General features: G+C 31.5%; 1 protein-coding gene across 1 annotated transcript in view; it reads right to left on the reverse strand.

The window, feature by feature from the left end:
- The window catches only part of LOC129615637 (uncharacterized), a 61511-nt gene that overhangs the window by 12400 nt on the left and 25747 nt on the right, over positions 1-23364 (reverse strand). Inside the window, exons 6-8 of the mRNA XM_055530950.1 lie at positions 10984-11275; positions 6043-6549; positions 1308-1718 (exon numbers count right to left, since the gene is read on the reverse strand). Coding sequence (XP_055386925.1) covers positions 1308-1718; positions 6043-6549; positions 10984-11275 — 1210 coding nt within the window. The remainder of the gene's footprint in view (positions 1-1307; positions 1719-6042; positions 6550-10983; positions 11276-23364) is intronic.

Below are 23364 nucleotides of genomic sequence, written 5' to 3' on the forward strand. Positions count from 1 at the left end.
CCGATAATCTTGGTCTCTGCGGACAATTTGGTAGATATCCATACCGAAATAATATTCTTAATACATTTCATATTAATTATAAGGTATATGGCTATTAACCCAGCCAGGTTTTTTTCAGGTCAAAAGAAAACAAAAATATTAAAAAGTCGATATCAGATACCTTGCTGAGTACGAGAAAAAGGACAGTTCTGATAGTTCGCTTGCAAAGTGGCAAATGTAGCCGTCAAACTGGCAGACAAATGTCGCCGAGACAATTCCAGAAAATGATATTTGATAGCTGATAGGAAAACATATTTTCTTACAGCTTTAAGGGCTAAACAGGGACGTTTCCTTGACATTTCCTTGAATATCCTGAAGTATAACAGCCAGATGGTTTTAATACAATAGGAGATAATGAAACGTCCCTTCCCACAATGGATCGAATCTTGAAGCCGCAGTTTCTGAGAAACTCGTTCTAGATAAAGCGGTTTTTACTGCCAATACAGAAATGTTTCGCACTGGCTTATGACCCACGAATCTGCTGAGAAAATAGAAATCAATGGCCAAAATGTGAGATTGTGTATTGACCCATGGACAGAAAAGTCATTGGAAAGGTAGCAATCGGGACAGGGATTCTCATTACAATTTCAGTTGGTCTTTTTGGCGAGAATTTGAGCATACAAAATACAATAAAACTACTACATACTACAAAAAGCGTAGAAATAATGAATCGAGTCGCAAAATACGTGTAGCATCAGCAGCGTAAAACACAAGGACTTGTCCAAAGGTCCTTGCGAAGACTGTCTTAGACTTAGCTCCGCTTCATACCCATGTCAAAAACGAAGCTATGAAAGCGGCTTCACGGTCTAACGTTGCCAAACGCAAAATCAGGCTGACGCTAAAGATTATATTCGGATTTGGTAGACTTCTAAGGGTTAGAGGGCGTCACATTTTCTTTGCACTGTGACCAAACACAAAACATGTTGTGCAGTTCCACATGGTTAATTGACCAGAGGGATACAATGTTGGCATCACCAAAACACAGTGTGACTCACTGTGTCATCACCAAAACTCCAAATGAGAAGGCTAAAGAGCTTGTTTGGAAAGGAGCGGGGGCTCCATTTGTCAGCCCGACCTTTACTTTGGAGCGCTTGAGGTGCTTCGAGAGGAGGTTGAGCTGAATGAATCTTATACAATTTCATTACTTTGGTAAAATTGTTAATTTTACAAATTCAACAGAGAATTTGTTCGATTGTACGATGTTAATTTTCTTTTCCTTTTATAATAATAAAAAGTGTTATAAAATATTTTAAATAATGATAACACACCTTTTGATATTCCAAAATATTTTTACTGTGTATATGATGGTGTTCGCCATTGGTGATATATTGAGTGGTATACGAACCGGTATTACAAGGTATTAGAACCATTGTTTGATAATAATTCTTGTAAGGTGGAGGTGATTCTGGTCGCTTCGACGTTGGAGTTTTTTGAAATTTGGATGACTTTTTGGTAATGTTTGTTATATTACAACTATGGTTCGTATTCGGACGCTGCCCAGATACAATTTGTATTGATTCAACAGGATACGGGGAAGCAGGAAAATTATCGACTGATACTTTGTCCAAATCGGCATAGTTCCACAAGTTTGCACTTCGTTGTTGCGCGATTAATGAATTTGAATGCTGTGTATTAGTTTTATCTATCATATCTGCATCCATCTTTGTTCCACTTTTTTCCTAAAGAAAAATTAATCATATAAAATGTTGTCAACTATAACTTCATTTATTTTTTTTATTGATTCTTTATTTAATTTTATTTATTTATTTTCTGTTTGTACAGGGGAGTAAATTGGATACTCAGGACTCGAGAATAACCGAGTTAGAGAGTCTTTGTAAGGTACTATAAAACAAGATCTACAAATTACTGGCAGAGAATGTAGATTTAAAAAATCAAATTAAATCTGCATCAACAGAAAAGAAAAGCAAAGATGCGGAAGTTATTGTATATGAAACCGACGAGAAATAACTGGCTAGAGAAACTGACTGGATCCTGAAACAGAATAATGCAAAGAAGCGAAAAATGGAAAAGTCTCCTGAAATAAATTCAGAGAGGACAGTTAAAAAAATAATGAAACCAGCCCTAAAATGAAGATTGAAAATCCAAAAAAGCACAAGCCTCCTCCGGTAATATTGAGCAATATTAAAAACTACTCCCACATAGTTAAGATATTAAAAGAAGAAAGAATAAACGTTAGGGTCAATATGATTAATAATGATCAATTAAAAATAAATGTGGAAAATGAAAATGAATACAGATTACTAACAAAAGCTATAAATAAGGCTAGAATGGAATGGCACACGTATGAGAATAAACTAACAAGATCAGTTAAAGTGATGGCTAGAAATTTCCATCCATCGTGTGAGCCATAGGATATAAAAACAGAGCTCATTATGTCGAGATGTTGTAAATATAATCAAAAGGAAAAAAGAAAATGGAAAATATCTTTCAGTAAAACTTCCGCTCTTTATGTTATCTTTTGACCATTTGGAAGAAATAACCAAGATCTATAAAATAGAATACTTACAGCTCGTGAGAGTAAAAATTGAAGCTCTTAGAAGCAGCAAATCCATTCCGCAATGCAAGAGATGCCAGAGATCTGGACACACAAAAAAGTGTTGCCATAGAGAGACTAGATGTGTGAAATGTGCTGGTAATCATATGACAGCAGAGTGCAACAAGACGGATAATTTTCAGCCCAAATGTGCAAACTTCAATGAGCCACACCCCGCTAGCTATCGGGGTTGTTTAGTTGCAAAAGAATTGCAAAAAAGTAGATTGAGAAAAAATAAAACCAAACAAAATCAAGTTAAATTTAATGAGCAAAGAACTCCAAAAATAACCAGAATAACGACACCTAGCAAGGTGTTAAAGGGAGTATTCACAAGCTCTTCAAAGCAAAACTCCACAAAACAGGAAAAAGAAGGAACCTGAGAACAAAACCCCACAAATAAAAAAAAACTGACGCAGACATTATGCAAATGATGCATAGTATGTTGATTAAAATTGACGAGATCTCTAAAAGATTATTAAAAATAGAAAATGGATACGCTGAGGTATATGCGGGGACACCAAAGATATTAAGAAAAGATGTACGTAAATGAAGTTCCTAAAGTAACTTGGAATGCTTATGGTGTTCTTATTAAGAAACAAAAATTGGAGATTTTTGATTGGAGAAATATAGACATTTGTCTGAGGCTCATTTGACATATTATACGGGCCTTAAAATAAAAGGCTTTGACTGCTATAAGGCGCTGGATCCCAGTAATCAGCCAAGAGGAGGTAGTACAATACTAATAAAAGAAAGTATAGAACATAATGAAGAATTCAAGACAGAAACAGCTAAAATTCAGCTTATTTCGACAAAAATTAAATCGACTAAATAGAACTTTAGTGTTGGTGCTGTATACTGTCCACCAAACAGCAGCATTAAGAAAAATACTTTTAAAGATCTCCTGTACAAACATGGACACAGATATCTAATAGGAGGTAACTATAACGCCAAACATACCAATTGGGGTTCTAGAAGCATCTCAACTAGAGGAAGAGAGGTAAGAAGCTATTCAAGAGCTCCACTGGCACTCCTACTTATTGGTCTACTGACACCAACAATATTATGCCTGATGTTATTGACTTTTTTATAGCCAAAAACTTTCTAAACATTGAAGATAATTATGATTTTAATTCAGATCACTTTGCTATCATATTAAAACTAAGTGAAAAAATAACCAGAACATTAAATAAACCCACTTTGACAAATAGCACTTCAGATGGGCGAGCTTTAAACACGAAATAATAAACAATATATAGGTAAATATTAATATACAATCAAGAGAACAATTACATCTTCTAAAATTTATTAAAATCATACAAAAAGCTGCATGGAACAATACAAAAATGTCAAAAGTACAAACCGACAGCAAATAGCTATCCTGGAGAAATAACTGATCGAGGAGGTGAAAAGGGAAGAGCCAGACGTAGATGGCAACGTTCGCGTCACCATGATGATAAAACTGTTTTAAACAAATTTTCCCAGGTGCTTAAAAGAAACCAAGAATTTAAATCGGCAGCATACGAAAATTATATAAAAAACTCTTCAGCTAAGAATGAAAAGAATTATTCCTTATGGAAGGCGGCAAAGAGCAAAAAGAGACCGATTAAGCACGCTCCGCCACTGATGAAAGCAAATGGCAGTTTGGCGAGGAGCAATATAGAGAAGGCCGAAATGTTTGCTGATCACTTGGAAAGCATATTCACACCAAACGGAATAACATCAGATGTAGCTTTGGTAGAATCTATCGCAAATGAAGCAGGCAGCACAGCTCCACTTACTCAATTGGAAATTGCGGAAGAAATAAAATCCCTGAGTTTGAAAAAATCGCCGTATTTTGATCTTATTACTGCGGAAATATTGAGAGCTCCCAGACGAGGCATTGGAACTTTTAACGAAAATCATGAATGCAGCTATGGGTTTTGTGTATGCGGAAAGTCGCGGAGGTAATTGTGGTGCCCAAATCCGGGAAATCCTTGAAGGAAGCAAAATCTTACAGGCCCATTTCACTATCACCAATTATGTCTGAGCTTTTTGAAAAGTTGCTATTAAAGAGATTGAAGCCAATAATATAAAATAGGGGCCTACAATAGACAATAGACCAGGTCCATCGAATAAGGAATATCATAGAAAAAAGTTTGGAAAATAAAGAAATCTGCTCTTCTATATTTCTAGAGGTAGCGCAGCGACAAGGTATGGCGCAAAGGCCTTATATTTAAGTTAGGACATATGTCATCGCCATTTGTAGTAATTTTGGAATCTTACTTAGCTGATAGATTATTTAAAATTAAACAAGACGGTGGAAAAACAAAACACAACACCCAAAAAGCTTCCTCTAAATAAATTGTTTTGTACACTGTGTTATCAAAATTCTTCTCCTACGATATTACTTTGTTGTGGAGTAGGAGCTGATTGAATTCAATGAGGATCACAACTTATTCCCAAATGAGGCTTGAAGCCAAAAGACAAACCGTTTCCATGCACATTTTGAATCTTTTCATTTCTAAATTCGCCCGGGGCTGAATTAGTATGTTATACGACCCATTCCGATAATCAGCAAAACTTAGGGGCCTCACTAATAAACCTGTGGCAAACGTTGCACCGGGATTCCCAGGACCATTTCAAATTCTTACCCATGAAATCAATAATAGAAATATTTGAGTTAAAAAAAACATCAGTAAGGAAAGAGAAGACATAATTCTGATTTGCGGGGAAAGGTCTGCTTACTTTAGCGGCAAACAACAAGCTGTTTTATAGCGACTATAAATAAACTTAATTAAAAGTAGCTTAAATGATTTTCGGAAACAAGCGTTATCGCAACTGTCATTTTTATAATTTATTTTTTGAGCGAACTTGATACAGGTTTATAGACATAATCTGGCAAGAGGTTTTAGCTGTAACCTTACTGAAAGCTGAGCATGCAAAGAAGTCTTCCTGGGAACAGATTTGTGGAAAAATTGATGAAATTGTGGCAGTTCCTGGATTTGGAACTAATTTAAAACTATACACACATGACTCAGCCACTTCAAGTTGCCAACTGGCTGAGCACAACTCATGGAGTACACCATCTTAAGATTGGCTTGTAGCTATAAAAGGTAAATTTGCAACTATCAGCAACTTGAGGAAAGTATATTCGGAACGGTTGCATTGGCAGATCTTGTTCGAAAGAAGTGATTTTCAGAACAGTAATTGTTGAGGCATACGCAATTTAAAGTCTTTTAAGTCGGTGGGCCGCATAATATTATGGCTTTTGCCTTTTCAACAGCTTTGAAGGTGTTACGGATATTTATCAAAAAGAGCTTTCTCAATTTGATTGCCTTTAACCCTTTAAAAATACCTCTGCATACTCGAGCTCAGTTTTCGTAAAAACTTTTTTGGCAGTTTATATATTTTAAGAAACTTACTAAATTTTATTTAAAACCACGTGGTAAAATTATTGAGTTTTTATTTACCTTTTCTGAGTCTTTATTGTTTTTCGTCGTGTCTGTCTTATATTTTGTTTTAATGCCTTTGACAGAAGGCCTTTTATTAAATCCGTAATCGCTTTGCTCATCGTCATCTGAATTATTACTTGAAGATAATTTTTGATTCTTGTTTTGTGTTTTCTTTTTTTGTGTGACTTCATATTTGGCAATTTGACTTAAGAGCTGTTGCTCGAGGCCAGGAGTTCCCACTATAACATCTGGGGCGACTTTAGAATTTCCATCGTTATTGAAATTTGATGTTTTATTGAAGTTTTGTTTATTCGTTTGATCATCGGGTTTATTTTCCTTATATTCTTCAATAGTGCAGTATGGTAGATCATCTTTTTGTCCTGCCATGCAAGATGTCAATGGAACGAATGTTGATAAAAATCTTTTATGCTCATTGTTACGGTATGTAGCCTGCTGATATTGAACTTCATTGATGGGTATATGCATTTCAAGAGCAATATCCGGTGCGGCAGAAAGAAGAGTCTCCTGTAACAAAAAAAATTTTAAATTAAAAAAACGATACAAGATGTCCCAAATTTTAACAGCTTTTAGACACTAATAAATAGCTAATTTCGTTAGAAGAAAATTTTTGCCATTTCCACATCCTCTCAAGTTATCGGGTCTTGAAATTTGTAAAATTTGATTTTTCGACGCCTTATATTTTCGAAACCGCAAGCTTTTTCAAATCTCTATAAACGCAGAAATCTAAATACGATAAATTCCATGACATTAAAAAATATAATTATTTTTCTTAACTAACCTCTTTAAATAAATTTTTGCTTTTTTTCAAGGATGGCATAAACCGTTCATCATATATATATGCAATCCTAGAAAAAGTTTCGCATAAGTATGAATGAAAATATTTTTAATAGTATCGTAGATATACTATGCTGTGTTTAAAAGCAGTATTTTCACGAATTGTTGAAGGGAAAAGTGCTACAATACAAACTATTGGTTTGACCCAACTTTATTTAATTTATAATTCTTAAACAATCATATTTTATTCACAACTATATACAACTGACCGTTTGTGCTTCCGTTTGCCTAGTCTACGTTTTTAAGATTTGCAAAACTTCCTAAGAATCGCAAAAAGATTCTCAAGACTAAGCAGCTCAGAATTCTTACGATCTCAAAGTAACCCAAAATAGTGTGATATTCGCTACAAAATGAACATGCTATGGAAAATTATTTACATATAATTGCATGAAATAATATTAGGCGCATTGATAACAAGTGATACACTTTCAGTTTAATTAAAAAGGTAGCTATTTACCTTATGATTTATATAAATTGGTTTTTCTTTCCTTTTACATTTTAAAAGTATTTCTGATTCATGGCAAAATATACATAAAACATACATACTCGTACATATATATTATTTTTTAAACAATATTTAATTTTTTTCTAATACAAAAGTTGCAGCCTTTGATTTCAAAGAAATAAACTTTTTATACAATAAGGTAGGTAATGTGATGGCACCAAATTTTGGATGTCGAGTTTTTGGTGGGAACACACTTCTCCATAGTAGAGAAATGTAAATAAACTATTTTTAGCAAACTGTCGGTCTGTCAGTCTGTGTGTGCACGCGTAAATCTCAAGTTCGGCTGAACTAATTTTGATGAAACTTTATATGTAAGTTTATTTCGACTGTTGCACGGATTGATCAACTTTTGGGATATATCATGCCTGGGGAACTGGATTCAGTGCGCCTGTTTTACATTTTTGATCATTTTTTAGAAAATATTCAACAGATTTACTTGAAATTTCATATATAACCACATGCGAAACCTGCTAACTTTTGAAAGCAATCAGGTGTCAGCAACTGGACGTGTACTACGGGTCAAATATAAATGTTTACGTATGTAAAGAGAAATAATCAACCGATTTCATTGAAATTTAATATTTAAATTCGAGGTGTTAAAACAATGAATTTATAAATCTTTTGGGTGAATCAGGGCTTAGAAACTAATCTGAGGACCTATTACATTTTTTACCATATCTAGGGAACGAACTGATGGAGGGTTTTAAAATTCAATATTTGAGTTCTGGTTATTATCAAAAGTTACTGACGAGCTTTTGGTATAATTCAGACGGCACAAAATGAAACTCTACTAAGAACCAAATTCACGTTTTTCTAGGTATGTATGTTAACTGAAAGCTTATTAGTGTCCTTAAAATTGTAAAGAAGTGTTAAAAACGCATTTTCATAATCTTCTAGAATATTCTTACTAATCTAGACAATATACAATGCGGTCGGTTATGTTGCTGAACACATCAGATTTTTATATTATGTGCCTGTCTGTTATTCAAAATATCCGTTTATATTTAAAAAATATGATATCCGTTTGAGGGTTGTTGTGGGTTAAGCGAATTTCCATAAATTTTAAATTTATTTATTTACTTTCCTAACCAAACATATTCAAAAATATGTGTAAAATTATAAAAATAAAAATTGTAAATAAAAAAAAAGGTATCATTCTACTAAACTGAAACTTTTTTCCGAGGTATTTCGAAGTAAAACAATTACAACGCAAAATGACAAAAAAAAGAGTTAAAAATGCCATCTTTAATAATTTTTGAAGCTCTATGCATCCCTGTCACTCTCGCGGTCCTAGGTCTTTTGGTTCCTGAGATATTTTTGCATTTTTTTGTCGTAAATGACAGATGAGTACATTGAACTTGCGTTATTCTGTTGTATATGCCAAATTTGTAGATGTACAACAAAAATTTTATATGAAAATAGCATTTTCAATTTAAGCAATTATTTTGTCGTACGTTAATAAACAACATATTAAATTTCGTAACGTTTATTGTGTCGCACGTGTATAGAAATAGTATTGTATACCACATAATAGTAACAGTCCGACAGAGTATACATTTTGTTGTACATGTTTGAAATTGTTGTTATGCTATGGTGTCATCACGTGACAATGATTCAAGTTCAATTTAACTTCAATTTCACATTCTTTTATCCAGAATCGGTGGAGAAATTTTTGATGAAGAAAGATCTAAATGTTAGTATTATTGAATAAATACGAAATATATTAAAGCCATTGACATATTTTGTTAAATAAAAAAAAGCATTTTTTAAATATGAGTTTGACTTGGACGATAGACATTCAGATTTTAGCGTCGATGAAGAACTCGGAAATTGTGAAAAATTTTACGAAAGTTTTTTAGTTACAGGTAATTATATTACTTTTTTCATTTGAAAAGTATTTAATATTTTTTTTGTGCCTCAGATAACACCTCCAATAATAGTAACTCCTCACCATGCGATTAACGAAGTTAAAAAGTGAATGCTTTTACAAAATAAAGTTGGGTCAAACCAATGGTTTGTATTGTAGCACTTTTCCCTTCAACAAGTGAAAATTCTGCTTTTAAATACAGTCTACGAGTATGTATACCTATCACACTATTAAAATTTTTTTCATTCATATACAAAACTATTTGTAGGATTGCATATATTTAGGATGAACGATTTATGCAGTCTTTGAAATAAAGCAAAAATTAATATAAGCAGGGGTTAACATAATGCTCGATTTTAAGGGTTACTTGTGTGAGTTAAGAAAAATAATTATATTTTTTAATATCATGGAATTTACCGTTAACATTTTGCGTTTATAGAAATTTGAAAAAGCTTGCGGTTTCAGAAATATAAGGTGTCGAAAATGCAAATTTTACAAATTTTAAGAGGCCATAACTTGAGAGGGGGTGGAGATAGAAAAAAATTTTCTTCTAACGAAATGAACTATATGTTAATGTCTAAAAGCCCCTAATTTCAAGCTTCTACATGCTGGGGTCTAGAAGAAAAACGACATCAAAAATTTGGTAAAAAAGGACTGTAGATAACGGTAAATTTGAATGGCCATTTTGTTTTTCTAAAGTTTAGCTATAGTATACCGCGGTAGGGGAAGCAAGCCACAGCCTTTCTGCGTTTGCAAAATTTCAAAAATGCTTATGGTTTCATTGCAACAAATAGTTAAAATAGGCCATTTTTGTGGCTTTGGGGGGGTATAACTTCTAGAGGGGGGGAGATAGGTAAAAATTTTGTTCTAAAAAAATAAGTTTCTAGTGAAGATCTATGTACGTATTAAATTTCAGCTTTCTATCTTTAAAAATGTAGAAGTTTTGTAAACAGACACACGGACAGACGGACGGACGGACGGACGGACGGACGGACGGACGGACGGACGGACGGACGGACGGACGGACGGACGGACGGACGGACGGACGGACGGACGGACGGACGGACGGACGGACGGACGGACGGTCGGACGGACGGACGGACGGACAGAGTGAAACTAATATGCACTTTTTTTCAAAAAATTTTTGGAAAAGTGCTAATAAGAAAAATTATTAACTTGTGGAAACAAAACTTGTGGGGAATTTCACGACATCGCATGGTGAGAAATTACTATTATGGGAGATCTTAACTGAAACACAATAAAAATTCAAATCTTTTTAAATGAAAAAATAATATATTTAAAATAACCAGTTTTAAAACTAAAATATATTTAAAACAAGCAAGGTATTATTGGAATACGAAAATTAGTTGTTGAAACTTGCTTGTTTGGCAAAGCTCTGTCAAGTTAAAGAAAAAAGATATAAGTAGTCTATTAATTTTCTACAATGGGCAGATGTACGGTATATTTTCAATAATTTTTTGATTCTAGAAAAACCTGGCGAGTCATAAAAGAAGTAGTTACGAACAACAATAGTAGATCAGCTAATAAATTTATTAATGAAAGTATGACAGATTCTGATAAAATTGATAAATTGAATAACTTTAATCAATATTATTGCACAACAGGATTTTTGTGTTACGGAAAATTTTTTATTCATTCATTCTTTTATTGAAATTTCGTTCACAAACGTAAGAAAGTAACATTTTTCATACAATTAAAATTTTTTACTTACATCTGCATTCATAAGAACAGGCTGTTCTAAAATAATATCCTCATGATTCCTTTCGCAATTCGATTTATCTGCAGACGAACATGGAATATATGTATCCGAAATATAAGCTTTATTATAAACTGCTGAAAAAGATGCTCCACATATATTTTCATCACAAGTATTTTCAAGCTCTACGAACTCACAGCCATAGCTATTTTTAATTTGTTGTATTTCTTCATTGGAATCTTCAATATCACATGTCAGTAATTTTAGCTGTTCCTCAAGAGAAGTTTCCGATTTTCCATTTTTTTTCCTGCAAAAAAAAATTGCTACAAAACTCTGTGTACTAGTTATGTAAACTTTTCCTAAAAATTTACGCAAACGTAACTTTAATTTTTCATACACTATTACAAAAATTGCTAATCGATTTACTGAAAGAATGAAATAGCGAGATTTTTGTATTAGTGGTAAAAAAGTAAATTATTTGTAGTGTCCTACATTTACAAAAATTGAAATTAACAGCAAATAGCCAATCATCTTTAAAAATACAAAGGTCATATAAGTTTATCTTCATTCTAAATGAAAAAGTATGGATTAAGTAAACATTTTGTAAAGTGTACTTGAAAAATTAAAAATAATAATTTGTAAAACTTATAAAGGACCAAAAATTTCTCCTAAACCGTAAATATTGAAATAAAACTGAATGACACAACTGTTTTGCTTCACTATGGGAATGGAACTATGGCGGATATTGAATACTTTGAAAAGTTATTCTATTGCCAAACAACAAACTAAATAAAAAAGGCGAAGATACTTCAAGTTTGACGGAAAACTAGGACCTGTGTCTCAATTTTAAAACAAATTTTTGAGAAAAACAAAACTAAGTTCAGAGCGATATCTATACATAGTAAGATGCTCGAAAGAGCATTTTAAGCTTCAAGTCGAAACATTGGGCCATTTTGAAATATTGTCAAGCATTTCCCAAAATCTTTTTTCAAAGAAGTTCAGCAATGGTAACAGTTTGGAAAGTCCGTATGAGTTTAGAAATTGTTTCGTTTAATTTTAGGTTTTACTTTTGTTCTTCGATTTCTCCGAAACTAAGGATCCAATTTCAAAAACTCCTCAGGCCTTTGATAGAATATTTTTAAAACATTCATAAGAACACAACGGACCTTAGTGGCATGTGTGTACACTGCGTGATCGTGATTAAAAGAGATATATCCTTGAAAATTCTAAAAAAAAGATCAATTTGGCCTTACACAAGCAAATTTTCTTCCAATTATGTGTGTTATACATTTGAAATCTAAACAAAAGATGAAAGTTGCTTATCAAAACATAATCAAAACTTTTCTAAGGCTCGAAAAATTATTTTGTACGAAGAGAGCTTTAATCACCACGGGTTTTTTACGATTACGGCTCTCTCATTTTCATGAAAATTTGATTATTAAATGTATGTCGACGTCCAAGAGTGATTTATATTATTTTAGTAGATTCAATATAAACTATCTGACTTTTTTGGAATTAAACAGTTTTATCAATTGTTTAGCTTTATGCAATCCGAATCATGTTAATTTTATAAATATTGTTCACATGTTTCTTTTTTGAGGTTCATAATGTGCATAACTCTATTAAAAATATATTTCAACCGCATCAACTTAATTTATAATTTAAAAACATACAAATGATACAAACACTTTAAGTAGTTCAGTTTACCTTATCGATGTAATTTACTTCTTACAGAGAAAAGTAAAATATAAAGAAGTTTTCACATGTCAAAATTGAAACTTTATATTAATTTATAGAAAAGTTTTGGAAAATTCTATATTATTCTAACAGCTACCTTAATAAACAGCCAAAAAGTCGATGGTTTATTCCAAAATTCCGAATATTAAATTTCAAGAAATTTTATCAATCCGTTCCGCAGATATGGTAAAAAATGTGAAATCGGAACCCAATCTGGTTTCCGAGCCCTGTTCTTTCAAAAAAATTTATAGATTCATTGTTTTAACATCTTGAATTTAAATATTAAATTTCAATGAAGGTCTGATATATTCCAAAAGTTGATCAATCCGTGCCATAGCCATAATAAACTCACACATAAGATTTAATCAAAATCGGTTTAGATGGACGATTGCACACACAAACCGACAAATCCACTAAAAGTAGTTTTTTTACGTATATTTAAAAATATACGTAAAAGCAAAAGTGGTTTGTATTTTGTGTTTCTCTAAATTCAAAAAGTGTGGCCATAGTACGAGTACAAAATTGAAAGAAAATATTGATTGTGTGAATAAATTGGATATACTCGTAGTGAATAAATTTTTTTTTTAATATTTCATAATTAATATAATTTTTAATATTAAATTTAAAAAAATTATCATATTTATATCAACACTAAATATAAGGAAAAAATGTGTTCGTCAAAGTTTAATGAAATTTATGCAATTTTCCGGTCAATAATTTCTTCGCATGTATGTTACCTTTCTTTTTCTTTTTACTTTCATTTAATATGATTTGGTTTGTATAATCTGTAATATAATTAATTGTAATATAATTTACTTTATTACCTTTTTTATTTTAAATAATTTATATCATCTTTAGTACAATCCTTTACCTTCCTATTTAAGTTTATGCAATTATTTTTTTAAATAATACATATAAATTACAATAAATACATATTTCAAAGATAAATAATAATATTTTAAATATTTTAAATATATATGAATAGTTTTAATATTTTAAATATTTTTCATCAAAGCTTTTTTCAATTTCCCATAACTTTTTGTGTATTTTCTTCTATTTTATATGTGTTTTTTAGAGTTGGCAATATGAAAAGCAACATTTTTACTGGTCGAAGACACTCTCTTTATATGTTAGCTTTATTACCGACCGTATTGTGTAAACAATAGGTAGGTTATGTGATGGCAACAAATTTTGCATATCGAGTTTTCGGTGGGAACGTACTTCTCCATAGTAGGGAAGTGTAAATAAACTATTTTTAGCAACCTGTCGGTCTGTCGGTCTGTGTGTGCACGCGTGTATCTCAAGTTCGGCTGAACCGATTTTGATGAAATTTTATATGTAAGTTTGTTTCCACCATGGTACGGATCGATCAACTTTTGGTATATATCAGGCCTTGGGAACTGCACTTTTTAGCCTGCCTGTTTTACATTTTTGAACATTTTGAAGAAAATATTCAACCGATTTACTTGAAATTTTATATATAAGCTCAGCTCGACCGTCCGCAAAAATAAATTCCTATGTTTTGGAAGAAATCAGGCATCGGCAACTAGACGTTTACTACGGGCCAAATATACATTTTTGTGTATATAAAGAGATATAATCAACCGATTTCATTGAAATTTAATATATGAATTCCTCATATTAAAGCAATGAACATATAACCTTTTTGGAAAGATCAGGGCTCGAGAACTGATTTGCGGGCCGATTTTACATTTTTCACCATATCCACAGTACAAATTGATGGAATTTCTTGAAATTTGATATTTGAGTTCTGATTGTTACCGAAACTAACTGGCGAGCATTTCAGGGAATTCATTTAGCACAAAGCGAAACACTACTAAGAGCCAAATTTACATTTTTCTAAGTATGTTAACTATAAGCTTACTAATGTGTTAAAAATTGGAAAGAAGTATTTAACAGACATTTTTATAATATTCTGTAACACTTTCATTTAACTAGACAATACACAATGCGGTCGGTTATGTGCTGACCACATCAGATTTTTATTTTTTTTTTGCTACGTATAGCATATATGAATAGCTATCCAAGATTTTGGTATATCAAGGAAAGTAATTTAAATGATGTAATAGATTGTTTTTAAAATCAAAATTTTCACTTTTTAAGATGTGCTGTTTCGCAAAACATTGGTTTGACCCTATTATATTTTTTACATTTTGTCAATACTTTCTAATTTAATATAAACTCGATTTTCGTAGTTACTACAAAATATGGACGTAATACGATAATACTGTTATTAAACTCCAAATAGCTAAGTGTCATAAATATGTTACTTTTATATGATGGAATGCTTTATTATGTTTATTTTATTTTGTATTTAATAAACATTAATCGAAAATTGAGGTTTCATGCTGCGTAGATGTATACATATGTATATATGTACAAAAAATTTTGAGATGTATTAAAATAAAACGCAATATTATTGATGAGATCTGATTAATAATCAAAAGAAACTGGAACAGTAGGCACCATGTTTAAGTAATACATATATAAGTTCACTAATTGAGAAATGTATTTAAATTATCACTTTCAATAGCACATGATTTGAATAATATGAATAATGTTCATGCATTATTGTAGTTTATTATCATTTTATTAAGTATACATATATGTATATACAGTTTTAAATTTTTTAGTTACAGTAAAATTTATATGATAAATTAATGTATGTGCATAATTCCCACAAAATCATAACTAATCATTTCACACGATTGTTTGAATTTTCTTAAAATTTTTCTTTTGGAGAAATCAAAAAATAAATAAAAAATCATAAATTTTAATAAAGAAGTTCCAAAACCAATGTAAAAGGAGGTGGTATGATTTAAACTTTTCTATTAAATACATTGAAGAAACAACAGCATTTAGAAACGTTCCAAATATGCCAAACAAGACTTAAATGAACTTAAATTGAATGAATGCCATGCTAACAAAATTACAAATTCGAATATTGACGCAGTTAAACATGCCATTTCTTCTTTGGAAAAAGAAGTAAAATAAACTAGACAAAAAGACAATAAATTTTATCAGAATTCTAGCAGCAGTAAAATTACTGCAAGTAAGGTCTGCTAAAAATTAAAGACGGAAGATCAACTAATGACAAAAAGTAATCGAATCTAGTTGCAACGATAATAAAAAATGATGAAAATAATAATAGCAAAAAAAATTTTTGAAAAATTAAAAGAAAATGTTTATTATATCTCACATTCATCTAATTATGATCATTCCTTTAATTAGTACAAAAATAAATTCATAATAAATCTTTTTCATTAGAAAAAATCTGATGTGGTCAGCACATAACCGACCGCAACGTATGTTGTCTAGATTAGTAAAAGGATTCCAGAAGATTTTGGAAACACGTTTTAAAAACTTCTTTAAAGTTTTAAGGGCACTAATAACCTTTCAGTTAACATACCTAGAAAAATTTGAATTTTGCTCTTAGCGGAGTTTCATTCGAAAAGTTCGTCGGTAACTTCTTGTAATAACGAGAACTCAAATATTAAATTTCAAGAAGTGCCTTCAGTTCGTTCCGTATATGTGATAAAACATGTAAAATCGGTCCCAGATATGTTTCCGAGCCATGCTCTTTTCAAAAAATTTATAGATTCATTACCTCGAATTTAAATATTAAATTTTATTGAAATCGGTTGATTATTTTTCTTTATATACGCAAAAATTAATATTTGGCCCGTAGTGAACGTAAAGTTGCTGATACCTGATTTCTTCCAAAAGTTAGGATTTTCGCGTACCATCGAATGAAACTTATGTATGAAATATATCTGTTGAATATTTTCTTCAAAATGATCAAAAATGCAGAACAGGCCGGCTAAAAAGTACAGTTCCTGACGCATGATTTTTTTTTTTTTTTTTTTTTTTTTTTTCCTTTGTTCCCTCCTAGAAGGAGCATAGGGCTAGTGCATGATTTCTTATGCACTAGTTTCATAGCGTCATAGGGTTTAACTAGGTAGGTGACTAGCCTGCCGTAGTTTTTATTTATATATTAATTATTTTAGGTTATTAATATTTACTGTTTATTTTTCTTAGTTTTTTTTTAATATCGAATATTAAAAAAAATCTAAGACGCATGATATATCCCAAAAATTTATCAATCTGTGACATTGTCGAAATAAACTTACATACAAAATTTCAGTTAAATCGGTTCAGCCAAACTTGAGATAAACGCGTTCACACACAGACCGACGGGTTGCTAAAAATACTTTATTTACACTTCTGTACGTTACTATGCAGAAGTACTTTCCCACCGAAAGGACGACATCCAAAATTTGGTGCCATCACATAACCTACCTTTTTGTATACACAATACTTCACAATGAATGTAAAGTAAGGTTCCCTAGTCAAGATCTTGCACATTATGATATGGTTAAAAATATAAATTTTAATCTTATTCAATTTATTCAATTTATATTATAAGGTATAGGAAAAAGAAATCCTCCGTGATGATTGGAAAAAAGCTTTGTTAATTCTAATTTTGAACCCCAGAAAAACTATATAAATTAAAAATGTTAGAGAATGATTTCATTAATTTAGAGTACATATAAATTATTTATAAGTAATAATTAATAAAAGATTAATGATTAAAAAGTAATCAAATGTTAACGAAATATCAAGCTGGCTTTAGAAAAGAAAAATGTTTAATTTTGAAGAAATTAACTATATTTGGAGTGAAAAAAAATGAAAAAATTTTTACGAAAAAGTAACATTGTCAGTTTTTATACCCTGCACTTCGTGAAGGCCGAAGGGTATATTAACTTTGGTATGGAGTTTGTAACTACTTGAAGGAGTCATCTGCGGTATGGACATATATATATATTCTTGCTCAGCGTAAAATTCTGCGCTGATTTAGATATGTCCGTCCGTCCGTCCGTCCGCCCGATCGCACGATAACTCAAAAACCAATAATGCAATCGACACCAAACTTTCACAAGTTGTTTCTTTTGTACCAAGGACGAACCCTATTGTAATTGGACTAATTCGGTTAACGAGTTCGGGTAGCTGCCATACAACCCAAAGAGTTTATTTTAAATATTTCAAAAATTGTCAAAGCTGTAAATATAAAATTTTGCCCACATGTGTCCAATTATATTCTACACATGCTCTAAAAATTTTAATGGGATAGCTACACCGGTTCGAGTGGCTGCCATACAACTCCAAAAGCAAATTTTCTATATTCGGAAAAATAATAAAGTCAGATTCATGAAACTTAGCAGTTATGTGTCCAATTATAGGTCAAATATATTTCTGAAGTTTTAGTGGAATTGCTTGACAGCTTCGGGTACCTGACATACAACTCCAGAGGCTAATTTTAAATATTTGAAAAAATAATAAAGCCAGATTCATGAGACTTGGCAGTCGTATGTCCAATTATAAGTCAGTCATATTTCTGAAGTTTTGGTGGAATATTTGGAAAAATAATAAAGTCAGATTCATGAAACTTGGCAGTTGTGTGTCCAATTATAGTTCAGATATATTTGTGAAGTTTTAGTGGAATTGCTTGACAGGTTCAGGTACTTGCCATACAACTCCAAAAGCTAATTTTAAATATTTGGAAAAATTATAAAGTCAGATTCATGAAACTTGGCAGTCGGGTGTCCAATTATAGGTCGGATATATACGTGATGTTTCTATAGAATGGTTTCACAGCTTCGAGTAATTGCTATTCAAACGAAAGGTGCAGGGTATAATTCAATCGGTTTATACCGACTGAAACTTTTTACGTGTTTATTTATAAGATACTTATAATACGGTATCAAAGAGAGGTGTAAAAGTGATTTGCCAAAAATAAGAACAAAAGTAAATTTTTGTATTATTTATAGAAAATTTTCAGATAACATAAATAAAATATTCGAATTTAAAAACAAAAAATTTGATGTGTCAGCACATCAGCACAGAGCACTTCTTTCCAATTTTTGGGACATTAGTAAGTAGTTAACATATTTATAGTTAACATACCTAAAAAATGTAAATTTGGATAGAAATTCGCTTTATGCTACCCGTATTCCCTGGAATGCTCGCCATTTAATTTCGGTAACAACCAGAACTCAAATATTAAATTTCCATCAATTCGTTGCGTTCATATGGTGAAAAATGTAAAATCGGCCCGCAGATCAGTTTTCGAGCCCTGATCTTTCCAAAAAATTTATATGTTCATTGTTTTAATACGAAGAATTTAAATATTAAATTTCAATGAAATCGGTTGATTATTTCTCTTTAAATATGCATTGTATTTAAAGAGAAGAAATTGTATTTAAAGAAAGAAATGTATATTTGGCCCGTAGTAAACGTCCAGTTGCTGACACCTGATTTCTTTCAAAAGTTAGGAGGTTTTGCGGAGGGTTGACCGGAGGTCATATATGAAATTTCAAGTAAATCGGTTGAATATCTTCTTCAAAATGGGCAAAAATGTAAAACAGGCCCGCTAAAAAGTGCAGTTCCCTGATATATTCCAAAAGTTGATCAATTCATATCATGGTCGAAATAAATTTACATCCGGCATATGCTCTATCTGAAGTGTCACAGAACTCATGAAGTTCAAGTGGTTTGGTTGAAGTGTAGAAAAGCCACCTTTGAACTTTTACATGATCCATAAATTGCAATTGGTTGCGAAAATTTATGTATTTATCATGTAGATGTGACGGTATTAGCTCATCCCAATCAGTATTTTTGTTACATATGTCTTGTAGAATCATTTTTGCTTTTAATACAACTGGTACTACCAACCCAAGTGAGTCATTCGGGAAATTTCGGAGAGTACAACCCTTTTTGTGATATATTTTGGTTTGTTCGGAAGGGCGATTATTTTTCTAAATTCATAAGATTTTTGCTCCCACTGGAAAAGTATTTTGTTCATCTGTGTTTTAGTAGAGTTTTCATTGCTAAATATGGAGCTGCAGCTGTTCATTGCAAAATATGGATAAACGTATACTCTTGAATCGAATTATTAGGTGAATATATCCAGACAATTTTTTGCATATTCCTGTCTTCGTCATTGATTAAAATCTGGCGATACATTTTTTCAATATCTGCCGTATAAACGTATTTGTGCTTGCTCCATCGGGTTATAACAGAAGTTAAATCGTGTTGAAGTTTAGACCCTGTCCTCAAGACACCATTTATACTTATGTTGTTTTGCGACTTACTGGATCCATCAAATACAACACGAAGTTTCGTGGTTGCGGTTTCTTCTTTTATAACTGCATGATGTGATAAAAAAGTATGATTCATCTCGCTTGCCTATATCACATATTTACATATGGCTTAGATTCTCATATTCTCACATAAATTCTTTGTAGCTTTCGGTAAGTTTTTGATTTTTTGCGAACTGTTTTTCCATATTAATTAGGCATGCGATTTCTCTTTTTTTACTGTTGTTATTAAGCAATACGGCTTTATAGTTTTCTCTTAATGGGATTAGAGCAATATATCTCCTTTCGTTATTACGCTGAGTAGTTGCATTATAAAATGCTTCACGTTCATCATCTATTTTTACCATTTCATTCTTTGGAATTTCTTAGGCGGCCCAGAATTGTTTGACTTTTGCATCAATGTCATTCAAGGTAACATCAAGCTGTTTTTAAGGGTTTTCATTGCTCCAGGACCCCCTTACAATCTATCCAAAGATTGTTTGCTGAGCTATTGGATAATATGATTGTCCTTTTATTATTCCATTAAGCTATTTTTTACAAAGCTTATTTCTTTTGCACCGATCCCAGTTATTATGGCAAAAGTTTTTGTTCTTTTGAGTTGTAATTGATCTGCAACTTTTTTGTTATAAACTACGGCTGCGACCTTTGGTCAATTAGGGCTCGCAATGATGTATTTTTAACGCATACATTTGCTGTAGGTAATAAAACTGCCGCATTGTTCGTATGACGCAGCTGTATGAATGCCCACCTGAATTGCTGGGTGTATTATGTTTTTTTACTCTAATTTCATCATGTAACAGTCTGTGATGATATATATTGCATTTCATGCAAGTGTTCTTTGAAATGCACTTGTTTCTCACATTATTGTTGCTGAGACAGTTTGAGCAAAAGTTGGGCCTCTTACTGCTGCCCATTTTTGAGTAATACTCATGTCTTTGAATTTTGACATGAGTGCATTTTGTGCTGCTTTTTACAAATTACACATTCTTTTACCTTCATCACGCTGAGATACATTTGGTTGCTTCGCCTTTCATGTTTGGGTTTTGTTGCCGAACCCCCAAAGTTTCTACCCCCTGAAATCTTGTTTCCAGGAAACGTAACATAGCTGTCAATTCTGGAATTTCCTTCGGGTCTGCCTGTTGTTCGTAGAGCCTTGAAGTTTGCTTATCAATTTTTTGTAAAATTAAAAAAATAATTATAGGACCCTAGGAATCTGTTTCAATATTTAGAATGCCTTTATTTTGTAGTGTCGAACATGTTTTTTAATCCAGCCGGTGTTTCATTATTTATAGAGGTAGAGATAGCAGCTTATTCATATATGTTGAGAACAGTATTCTTTTGTTGTTGTACCTGGCTGTTACTAATTCCCATGTAGCAACGTAATTTTCGTTAGCTCCTAGGAGATATTTAATTAAGTTCATTAGCTGTAGCGACAGTAGGATTTTTGAAGTATTGAAATTTTTGAACGTTATCCAATTGGCTATTTGAATGTATAAGTGAATTGAATAGGTCGAAAAAGGTGGTCCATGAGTCGTACTGGTCGCTGAACGTTGGTATGTTAATTTGCGATAGTTTTACTCGGTTTTCTTGTGATCTTGTAGACTTACCATATTGAATTTGCTTGTACGCATGCTCCCTTATTCTTCTAACGATTTGCTGATATTTCTTTTCAACTTTTTCGAAATGCTCAACTTTTAGGTATTTTGATTCTTGTTCATTTGCAGCATGGGAAATGTCATCATTTATTCTAATGATATCTTTCCAATATGTGGTCAATGTTACAAGATACTTGCATTCGTCTATATCGTTCTTATTGACAACTCGGTAAAACATTTTTATTTTATTGTGCTGCCTTTTGTAGCGCTGCTGTTGATCTATGTCCACTAAATCATTAGAACTTAACTCAGCTTCGTCATTATTGTTCTCTTCTAAATCGCCGTCCTTTTTATTGTTTTCGTCCGCTTTTTAACTTTGGAGCTTTTGGGTTGGTTTGGCCTTGAACTGGTACCTTACTTATGAGTCGGTCTTGTAGATTCTCCTTTAGTTGATATTAGACTGTTTCCATAGTTTGTTGAGTTTATCTAGCCTAGCGGCTAGATATTCTGCTATCTTTCCTGAAGCTGGATCTTTCTTAAAGTTAATCAGTAACTTCTCTATGTATTTTCCTTTTGTTTGGCAGCAGTTTCATCCAGATTTAGATTTTGTGACATTTTTTTTGTATTTTTTGGTCGAGCCCCCAAAAATGTTAGATAGTTTAATTGAAAAACTTCTTATTGCTTCGTTTGAAGTTAATTAATTTATTTATTAAAAATCTGACCTACTTATACAAAAATAAAACTACTTAAAATTGAGTATTTCCCACAGAAATAGACTACGCAATTTTATGCATTTATAAAATTCATAATTTTTCCATATTAACTTGCGTATCATATAGGTTTCAAATTTACTTAAAGTAGAATTAACAAACAAAATATATGTATGTTATTTGACTCCTACTAAAATATTGTGAGAAAGTTATTTATGGAAAAAGATTTACATTAACTAATAATGTTTGCAAATAAACATTAATTTTTGACACATTAGAATTTTAGCAATTTTGGTATTTTAAATAAATGGGAAAATAATAATAAGAAATTTAGAATTCAGAATAATTGTTGTTACACAATAGATTTTTTTATATCAAACGAATTTTATTGTTATTTGACTCCTACTAAAATATTGTGAGAAAGATATTTATGGGAAAATATTTACATTAACTAATCATAATGTTTGCAAATAAAGATTAGTTTTTGACAGATTAGAATTTTAGCAATTTTGATAATTTAAATAAATGGGAAAATAATAATAAGGAATTTAGAATTCAGAATAATTGTTGTTACACAATAGATTTTTTTATATCAAACGAATTTTATTTAAATTCTAACTTTCAGGTAGTTGCAGTCAAATTACTATTTTCATTTAAATTATTCTGTGTAATTTGTCTAGGAAAAATAAGTTATGAGTATAAATAGTGATACAAAAAATGCTGACGTTTTTCAGAAAATTAGGGCTATTAATGGCAAAAGACAGTCGATTAAAGAGAGCATTCTCATGTGTAATCATGAAATCGTAAATAACAGAAGTAATATTTGTAAAAAGTTTTTGGACCGTTTCATAAAGATTTTTGATTCGAGCAAATATGAGGCTAAAATTTATGAAATATAAAATCAAATGAATGCTATTTTATACCTTTTTCTTATAAGAAATTAGAAAATTGTCTTAGGTAATGTAAAGGAGACTCTACAGGACCAGATCGAGTACATTATAATATGTTAAAAAACCTTGGCAAACATGATAAGTTAGTATTACTCGATATGCACTATAGTATTTGGCTCAATGGTATATTTCTTGAAGGCTGGAAAAAATCAACTCTAATACCAATTGTAAAGACAAACGAAATTGCAACAAATATAAATAATTTTAGGCCTATAAATATCTCTGT

Source organism: Condylostylus longicornis, unplaced genomic scaffold (assembly GCF_029603195.1).
Source record: "Condylostylus longicornis isolate FDR11 unplaced genomic scaffold, ASM2960319v2 ptg000140l, whole genome shotgun sequence".
NCBI lineage: Eukaryota > Metazoa > Arthropoda > Insecta > Diptera > Dolichopodidae > Condylostylus > Condylostylus longicornis.